The 9,967-nt window shown below is 36.4% G+C and overlaps 2 protein-coding genes across 3 annotated transcripts; both read left to right on the top strand.

The window, feature by feature from the left end:
- The first annotated feature begins 1,203 nt into the window (after window positions 1-1,203).
- rnf180b (ring finger protein 180b) lies at window positions 1,204-5,379 on the top strand. The gene is made up of 7 exons (XM_016510243.1): window positions 1,204-1,311; window positions 1,748-1,846; window positions 1,994-2,086; window positions 2,180-2,824; window positions 4,198-4,411; window positions 4,495-4,620; window positions 4,717-5,379. Exons 1-7 carry the CDS (start codon window positions 1,294-1,296, stop codon window positions 4,908-4,910), a joined length of 1,389 nt encoding a protein of 462 aa, XP_016365729.1. The 5' UTR covers window positions 1,204-1,293; the 3' UTR covers window positions 4,911-5,379.
- A 481-nt stretch (window positions 5,380-5,860) lies between these two features.
- LOC107706511 (regulator of G-protein signaling 7-binding protein B-like) lies at window positions 5,861-9,429 on the top strand. 2 transcript variants are annotated; one of them, XM_016510245.1, is made up of 6 exons: window positions 5,861-6,186; window positions 6,801-6,967; window positions 7,065-7,195; window positions 7,412-7,556; window positions 8,637-8,707; window positions 8,841-9,429. In XM_016510245.1, exons 1-6 carry the CDS (start codon window positions 6,037-6,039, stop codon window positions 8,930-8,932), a joined length of 756 nt encoding a protein of 251 aa, XP_016365731.1. In that variant the 5' UTR covers window positions 5,861-6,036; the 3' UTR covers window positions 8,933-9,429. The 2 variants fall into 2 exon arrangements, with proteins under 2 accessions (XP_016365731.1, XP_016365732.1); XM_016510246.1 differs by lacking the exons at window positions 8,637-8,707; window positions 8,841-9,429 and adding an exon at window positions 7,653-7,800.
- The last annotated feature ends 538 nt before the right edge of the window (window positions 9,430-9,967 follow it).

The raw sequence follows: 9,967 nt of genomic DNA, 5'->3' as shown, positions 1-9,967 counted from the left end.
GGGGCATAGAGGAGAAACAATAATGTACAGTATGTGGAAAATAATGTGTTTTTTATTTATTTATTTAGTCATTTAGCAGACGCTTTTATCCAAAGCGACTTGAACCTTAAACCGCATAAACACATTTCATTACACCAAATACACAAAATAATGTTCTTTTTAGAAACATCATATGGCAATGACATTGTAGGTTGAAATGGCTAGTTAAAGGGGTCCTTTAACTAGCCATTTCAACCTAAAATGTCATTTTTCACAAAAATCTATTTTAATTAAACTTTTATATTTGAAAGAGCATGTCAAAACACTGTTCATAAACCTTTGCTTTGTTGGTAAGCTTACTTATAATTGCTTTAGTACCCTTATTAGTGTTAAATTTACTATGCCAGACAGGCTCACTTTCCTTATAATTTCTCTGACAAGCTTCATGTAACACACTCTGCCCTGCCCGCCTTAAAAAACTCAGACCAATCTAAATTATTAGGGCGTAGCCTTCTAAATGAGACACTTTTGCTGTTACATGTCAACAAGTATTGAAGCAACAATGAAAGATCAGTTATTGTGATTGGCTGTAAAAATTTAAAGAGATATGACGCTACAACCTTATTTGGCCCATTTTACCTGATAGCCCATTTTAGCTGACTTCACCCTACATTAATTTTGTAGGATAATTAAATTACGTAATTCCGTTACATGTACTAGTTACTCCCCAACATTGAGTATATGTGATTATATACTGTCTCCATATCAAGTGTGCGAATTATAGGGGGTTTGACCCCATGATTGAGGCTTAAAGCGTATTCAAACAATTCAATAGCCAAAAAAATTTATATTGGGGCTAAAGATGTGAAGTCGCAATCGCCTGAGGAAGTAACAAATCGGCGCTCCAGCGCATTTAATTGTTAAAACACTGACTTAATTATATATTTACACCACAAATATACCACAAACCTTCAGTGTTGTGTTTAAAGCGTCTTTAAAATAGATGAAAACACTTTCGATTGAATTTCCTATGTTCCTATGAGTTTCTCTTCATTATTTGTGCATTAATTTGGTTTAGGTTAGGAAATTTTGATTGATTTAATAAATGAATGAATGAGTAACTTTATGGATGAAATAGATTAATTATTGTGTACTCACAGTATTTACGCTTGTTCCGAGTATTTTTTTCCCCCTCTGCGGCTTCCGTAGCGAAGGCAACTGCACTCCGAGTAGTACAAGTACAGAGCCAGTTTGTTGTTTTTAGCCTTTTAGCCAAACAACTTGAGGTGCTCTTCAGAAATCCCGTCGAGGAAAATGGCTAGCTCTTTCGTGGTATGTTATATTTTTGGTACATACGTAAAACATATGTTTAACTGAGATAAACAGGAAGTATTTACATAATAATGACAGGAAAAAACACCGGCTAGTACAGGAACTATCACTGTAGATTTTTTTAATTAAGAAAACTACACTGTTTAAATGTGCGTACAAACTGGACGTGAAATTTAGTGAGAGGTTAGATAGTAAATACAGCGAATGTTGCTGTGTTGTACTAATTTTGATGTTGTTTGTGGCAAGAGTTTGTACTATTTTATGCTCAAGCATAAAGTTTTCTAATGTGCAAAAAAGGCAGATTATGAAGACATACACAGATGACAACAAATGACATTACTTAAGAACAATAAACTGTTTATGCATGCATTATATTGTGTGTGATACTAATTTGTATAGGAATAAAATATGGTTTTCTAATGCACATTTCAAACAGGCTGAAGAACAAGATCAATCAGGGACACTAGAAGATCCAACAAACCTTCGCTGCAGGAAGTGCCGTAGATGTCTAATAGACTCAACTAGCCTCCTGAAGGTGGGAGAATTGTTATCTAAAACTTATATGTTGTCTTTGAAAGGTAACTGCAGTATATTGGGAATGGTTTAAGATTTTCATTTATGTAAAAGGAATGATAATCATCAGTAACATATTCCTAAGTGGCACTGCTTTATATTAATACAGGTAGTAGCATCAAGCGAGACTGCAGCCATATGCAATGTGTGGCATTTGAATGTTGAATCTTTGCCAGATTGGATTTTGGCAAGTGTTGATCAGGTAGTTTTCATTAATTTATGTTTTTAATTAATGCAGTTTGGGCTGTTGACATATGAAAATTATCTATTCTGATAAAATGTACATTTCTTGCAGGCCAGTTGGACAGTGGGGAAATTAAACTGTCAGAACTGTGGAGCTCGCTTAGGAGGCTTTAATTTTGTAAATTGCTCTAAATGCTCCTGTGGACATGATACAACTCTACATCTCAGTAAGAGTCGTGTTGATCAGGATCTAAAACCTCCAGTTCTTTTGACAAGACTAGGAAGGACTAGAGAACATACTGTGAGGAGGAAGAATGAGGTGGAGTCTCTCCCTCAGAAAAAAAGCTCAGCTCCCTCTCCTTCCTCAACCCTCAGCTTTTCCTGTACTGTGTCCCATGTAGCCTCTGCTCAAACTGAACTTGAGGTTGAGGTAACTGAAGTACCACAGATTCTTGAGACTGTTGAGAGAGGCACAGATGTTTCTTTACCTTCTGAATTGCCACCACAGCTGTCTGATTATCAGGAGAGCTTAGAGGTAAGGCATGTGGGCTCTGCTTCCCAGAGTAGAACCTCTCTGGACAGAGCAGGGAATCCAGAGGAGGTCAGACTCAGAGTGATGGAGGAGCCATCAAGAAACATCTCACCCAACCTAGAGCCAAAGCTTTCCAAGAGAGAGAAAAACCGCCTGAAAAGCCTAAGAAGGAAGCAGAGGAAGAAGGAGCGTTGGATTCAGAGACAGCAGGAGGCAAAAGATCTGGTGAGATGTTTTAAAGTTGTGGGTCTGACTCATTTTGTTCTTATTTTTGAATTAAATCAATTTGTCTCCCCTTCAGGATGTTCATTTGGAATTCATTGAATTGCAATCACAGACATTTAAAACAATCACATACTTTATAGTCCAAAATTAGTTTTCTGACAAACAAAAATCATTCATTTTGAATAATTATGGCTATTTATTCCCTGATATGCATTTCTTCTGAAATGATTAGACATTTTTCTTAACACAGACATCAGAAATTTAAAAAAAGGTTTTAATTTAGGCAAACAACACTATACATTGTCCAACAGCACTCTACATTATCAACATTAAAGTTTGTGAGATTGCAATTCTATACATAATGTCAACTCATAATGTCAACTCCATAATTATTAGCAACCTTCTTAAATATGAACAAAAATGAATATATAAAATATATAACAGTCATGGATAATTCACAAAAAGTGTATTATTAAAAATTACACTGACAGATGTTATTTGACTTTCATTTCATTTTAACGGCCCATTTACATCAAGAATGATAATTATAAAAATAAATATAACAATAGTTACTTTAGCATCCATACCAATACATAATAACTTTCTGTTTATTATAAGATTGTGCTGCAGTTGTAGTCTGCTACTTTAAAAGTTCAAGCTCTTTAAAACCAGATGTATTCTGATTGATTGTAAAAAAAAAATAAAATATTTATCATTCATCAGTTCATCAGAAAAAAAAATGTTCTGAAAGTGATTGCAATGATATCATTCCTTTGTGACGTTATTGTTATAGCTGTGTGGTGTGGACTTCCCTATTCTTATATAATTAAAATGATTATTAAAACTTTATTGTTATTGTTACATTTATGCATTTGGCATATCTAAAGTGACTTACACTGCATTCAGTGTATACATTTATTCAGAACCCATGACTTTGGCATTTCTAGCTCAATGCTCTACTGTTTGAGCTACAGGAAAAGTATAGTTATTGGGGTGAATACGGCTTTAGTTGTTTTTTTTGCCACATTTGATTTACAATTCTGCATCCTGTTTGCTTCCTCAATTCTGAATGGTATGCAGCTCTAGATTGTTTAATCTATGAGGAGTCAGATAAGCAAGAAATATGTGAACTATTAAAAAAGGAGCTGTGTTGTGCTGAAAAGAGTTCTGGCAAAATGTCAATAATATATTTGTGGATCAGGACAGGCATAAATCCACATAATAAGCTGCTGCAAGATCCTGAGAATCTTAATAAGCCATTCACAGCTGCATGTGGCTGTTGCAGCAGGTGTCATTTTATTGGAGAATTGTTTTTTTGTTTTGTTTTTTCCTCATAATGTATCAGTTCTTCATGTGTTACTTCTCTCTATCAGGCTATGAAGTGGGACCTAACGGGCAGCGATGATGAAGAAAGGGAGGGATACACATGTGCCGTGTGTTTAGACGTATATTACAGCCCTTACAAGTGCCATCCTTGCAGTCATGTGTTCTGTGAGCCCTGTTTGAGAACTCTGGCTAAGAACAGGCCAAGCAATACCCCGTGTCCCCTCTGTAGGACCCTTGTATCCCATGTGCTCTTTCAGGAAGGTGAGTGGAACAAATAAACTCAATTTTCTCTCATATTGCTTGGAAGAACTTTATCTAACCACCTGATGAACCTTTTGTTTCAGAGCTCAATCAAACTACAAAGACTTGCTTCCCAAAAGTGTATTGTTCAAGACATGAGACCTTTCAGAAGACCAACTATTCTAAATGGCCCCTGCCCAACTGTCCAAAGCGTTTCCGCATCTTTTGGGGTTTGTCATATGTCATTTGCATTGGCATGTCTTCAAGACACTAGTCGTTAAAAAGTTTTAATTACAAGTTGCACATTTTTTTTTTTGTTATTTCAGGATTTCAGAGACATGGCGGCCCTGCCAGTCGCTGGCAGTTTCCCCACAGAGCATTTGGCCTGGATGCATTGGATCTGGGAGACATGTGGGGCTGGCCGTTTGACTTTGACTTTGTTATCATCTCTATCTACTCTCTGCACTGGGTGATGGCGTTCATCATCTTCTGTGGCCTCTGCTACTTCCTCCTCCTCTGATGTATGGAGGATTAGTTCTCACTTTGTTTGCTGTTGCTGGACAAATGCATGTTGTTGACAGTGGAAATCTCATCAAGTGCCTCATACTTTTATTTTAATGTAGCTTCAAATATGATGAAATATTAAGGTGTTTTTCTTCCTGTGGGAATCATTTGTGTGTTTGTTTGTGGTTTAGGTCTTACAGGGTTCGTGCAATTCATAGATATCACGTTAAGGAATTACCTTATAGCATCTGCCTACTTGACCTGTAAACAGTATTATAATGCAGCAGAAAAGAGAAAAAGCAATAATTCAGGGTATAATGCTTAGTCTGTCTGTACACTTTGATAAGTTGCCTCTTTTTCTGTTACCATTAGGCCTACTTGAAGCGGCTTAGATGCTTTTTTTTAATGCTATACCCAGGTTTATGTTGTACAAATTGAATGGCTTCTTTTACACAGTAAAATGTTTCAGAACATGTTTTGTTGTGTCAATTCATTCTACTGGAATGAGATTTATTTATTTATTAAGATTTGGCAATGGCCAAGAATGACAGCCAAATCCCGTTTGGGAATGTATTTTTTGTTCATCTGAATCCTAAGCGAGTTAAAGGGTTTAACCGTTAACTAACGTTCCCAGAATGTTGCATGTAAGTTTTTGTGTGACAACACACATACATACATTAACATTTCAAGGAGGTTTCTGTAAAAACATGAACTACATGTTCTCTAATGCTGTTTTAAAACAACGTTTCAAAGAGGTCTTGTAGACAGCAATTGTATTTACTAACAATAAATAGATGAAGCAAACATTATTTAAGACGCCGATTACAAATAAAATCGTGAATGTTTCTTTTTCCTCACACTAAGCAATTGTGTTTCTTCGACGAACCCGTCTATTTAGGGATCGTGAAGCCCGCAGCTGTGGAGATCCAGCAGTGATGCTCGGCCCTCGACAGGGGTGAAGGTGACTCTCCTGTTGGTGCGGGAGATGCAGAGGAAGCGTCGCGGACGCTCGCTCGGCTCCGTCACATCATTCTGATCATCGAAACAACCCGCATCCAAAGATCGACCTCACCCTCTCATCGAGGACAGACGGATTAAAGACATTTTCTCAGTGAGGTGGTTTTATTCGTGGATGCGTATGCATGTGTTCTGCACCGAACGGGCGAAAGAACCGCCCCAGATCCGCAGCCAACATTTTTCAAATCGGCAAGACTTCGGCGAGGGATCCGGAACGCCGGGAGAGCACCGAGAGCACGCGGAGAGCTCAGCGGGCGATGGATGACTGTAGAACGGTGAGCGTGCTGAAGGACAACCGCTGTGACTCTTCTGCGGATGCTATTTTTGGATAGGCTTTTTTTGGTGTCTACACATTAAAATGACTATCAATTATGTGCAAATTAGCAGGTTTAGCGTTAGGCTACCAGTACGAATAATTGCAGTAGAAATGTATATAGCCCATCAACATTGATACTTACTAACACATATTAAAAGCCCATGTACGGGATGTGATATATTGAAATATGAATTGCTTCTAAGATAAATAATTAGTGTTATTATGTTTATCATTTGCTATTTGTGTTTTCATACTGTACCATTGGTTAGAAATTACATTCCTCCCCACAATCCCATGTGTTGCTATGTGGCATCTAGATAATGGCAGCTAAACTCGTGTTTACCCTGCTGGAAAATCCAGTTTAAGCTGCTAGCTGTTTTGGAACATTTCTAGGTAGTCCAAAATGATCAACCAGCTACCATAACTGCTTGACTAGCCAGTAACTGGTTTGGTGCTGGTCCAAGATGGTCTACCAACCAAACCAGCTACCATGTTCCAAAACACTGCTGTAGCTTAATCTATACACATTGACTTTCTAAAAATAGACTGAGCAGGATTTGTCTCAATTTTTAGACCGTTCAGGAGTTCAACACTCTTGTGGCTCTCCATCGTGAGCAGGTCATCTCCATAGGGGAGAATACAATTGACTGTCCTTCTTTAAGGGCACAGATGCACAAGACTCGCATCAAAGGATGTGCCGTAGCCCAGGTCGCCTATCAAAACCTCATCGCAATCTCTGGGTAAGCCTGTATGTTAGAGCAGCCATGTAGATTTGATGACGTGTCTGTAAGATGCCATATAATGTGGTTTCTCTTTTTCTCTCTGTGCTTTTCTTAGGCCAGAGGATGGTGAAATCCACCCAGAAATATGCAGATTGTTCATCCAGCTTCAGTGCTGTCTGGAGATGTACATTACCGAGATGCTCAAATCTATGTGTCTGTTGGGTGTTCTGCAGCTCCATAGGAAAGGTGTTGTGTCAATGACAGCCAGCAGAGGACAGCAGATTCTTTACATAAGCAGACATGAGTACATAAAGCTAATATACTGCATGGTGACATACTACTGTCAGTCTGAAGGTGGTGGAGATGGCACAATAAATACATAAAACAGTTCCTTTAAGCATTCACTTGTTTTTCTGTAAGCAAAACAAAGCATAACTTTGAATCGTGTGTCACTTGCTTCAGGAAATGATGTGTGTCCTGATCCAAACATGGACTACCGGGTCGACGAAAGCTCTGATGTGCCGATGCTGGAAGATCGATCATCGTCACCTGTAGATTTTCCTCAGGAATCCTGGGTCGTGTGCACAGACATTGAGAACATAGAGAGGTACGACAAACAGGATGAATGGATTAGGAAAGACAGCTTCCACTTTTTCAGCAGCCTTGGATCTGGAAGTACTTTTCAAATTCATTTACTCCATAGGGATATGAAACAACCTACCAGCTCTGAGATGAATCACAACATGACAAACTTTGAAGCAAAAAGTATTTGAAAACCTGAGAAAAAGAAAAAGGAGGACTGTAAACTGCAACCTTTGAAAGGAATGAGCGAATCCCAATACATAATCAAATAAAAACAAAAAAACAATGGCCTAATATAAAACTACTGATTATAGGTGTAAAAACAATACATTTAATTTTTTTGCTAAATATGGATACATGTATACACGTGTTCATGCTTCGTTTTTTGTTCTCAAAATGTATACTTTTATTTATCAAGCATGCAATAAATTGATCATAATAACAGTAAAGACATTTATATTGTTACAGAATATTTCTATTTCAAATAAATGTATAAAAAAGTCCTGAAAAAAATGTTCCATGGTTTCCACCAAAATATTTAGCAGCACAAATATTTTCAACATTGATAATAATCGGCATATTAGAATGATTTTCTGAAGGATCATGTGACACTGAAAACTGGAGTAAAGGCTGCTGAAAATACAGCTTTGCTCATTTAAATTTAAAAATTTTTTTTTTAAATATAGTAAAATAGTAAACAGTTATTTAAAATTGTAGTAATATTTAAATTAAGCCTAGGTGACTGAAAAAAATGTTCCATGGTTTCCACCAAAATATTTAGCAGCACAAATATTTTCAACATTGATAATAATCGGCATATTAGAATGATTTTCTGAAGGATCATGTGACACTGAAAACTGGAGTAAAGGCTGCTGAAAATACAGCTTTGCTCATTTAAAATTAAATTTTTTTTTTTTAAATATAGTAAAATAGTAAACAGTTATTTAAAATTGTAGTAATATTTAAATGCAGCCTAGGTGAGTATAAGAGACTTTTGTATATAAAATGCTTGTCAGTCAATTTAATGGGGTCTTTAAGCGCTTGTACAATAAATCCTTTTTGCTATAATCTCAGTTGACGTCCTATGTTGTGAAATGTCTTCCAGTGATATGCGAGAAATGAGGAACCTTCTAAGCAAACTCAGGGAGACAATGCCTTTGCCACTGAAAAATCAAGGTATGTCTCAAACATTTTTAGGAATTTATTCTGATAATATGACAATTTTTTTCACACTTATTCTCATTTTAAAAATATGCTCATATAGCTAGAAATGTGTTTATTTTTTAATGCTGTGCTTTTATGTGTGTAGATGACAGCAGTCTGCTAAATCTGACTCCTTTTCCACTGGTGAGGCAGAGGAAGAGGCGATTCTCCGGGCTTTGTTGCCTTGTGTCTGGCTGAACCTTCAATACTCTCAAGTCTTCTTTTCTGATCATTGATCAATTTACGCTTCACTCGTCTCCTTCGTGTCTCTGGAACTGTTTCGCTAATGTAACTTGTCCCTGGACGGTGTCAAAACTACTTAATCCCTTGTTGGAGGACAGAATCTCCTCAACTCAAAACCCTGCCAATTGAGTTTTTAAGCAAAATCAATGGTCTATTTTTAGTTACCGAGAGGTTCATTCTTTGTCATGTGCTGTGAAACCATATGATTGTATAAAAAAAGCAAGAGAATTAAGTAAAATAATAACGTCTGTCTCTGATTTTCTTTTATCATAGTCATAGAATTTGTTGTCAGTGAAAGGGCACGTTAGTTATAGGATTGCTGTATTTCATCTTCTTGCTTCTTGTTTTTTTTTCCTTTTATATAAATTTAGTCACTGTGCAATGCTTTTAATTTAGTCTTCCATAAAGGGGAAATTATGAAAAAAAATTATATTAGTAATTTTAAGGGCACAAGAACGCTCTGCACTAAAGCCATTGCTATTTCATTCTAAGCTTAAAACACAATAAAATTCACTATGTACATAATACAAATAATTGTAAATAAAACATTGTATTTATTAAAATTGATTTTAAAGATTTATTTTTCATTTATCCATTCAAGACATCAGATTTATGTGAATGCATATCAGTTTAATGAGAGTTTGCAGCATGATTTTTGCTCCTCATGTCAGTGTGCATAGTTACAGTTAATTAAGCTATAAGTCATTTTATAATGATAATAAAGTTTTTTTTACTGTTATTGTTTGTTTTATTGCAACCTACAGTAATTTGCATTCAGTTTTTTTTGCCTTTAAAATGAATCCTTAAAAAAACTTAAGAAATTGATGCATGTTTAAAATTAAGACCAAAGTGATTATGAAAAATAAGATAGCGTGCAAAAGAGACCTCTAATTTGGCACGAAGAAAGGCAATAACTTTGACCTGTAATAACATGTTATCCATGTACTCCCTGTCCACATTCCCATGGTCTAAAGCAGGAGCCAAATGTCA

Source organism: Sinocyclocheilus rhinocerous, unplaced genomic scaffold (genome assembly GCF_001515625.1).
Source record: "Sinocyclocheilus rhinocerous isolate Xijiao unplaced genomic scaffold, SAMN03320098_v1.1 scaffold1405, whole genome shotgun sequence".
NCBI classification, from domain to species: domain Eukaryota; kingdom Metazoa; phylum Chordata; class Actinopteri; order Cypriniformes; family Cyprinidae; genus Sinocyclocheilus; species Sinocyclocheilus rhinocerous.
This window is presented reverse-complemented; position numbering and strand designations above follow the sequence as displayed.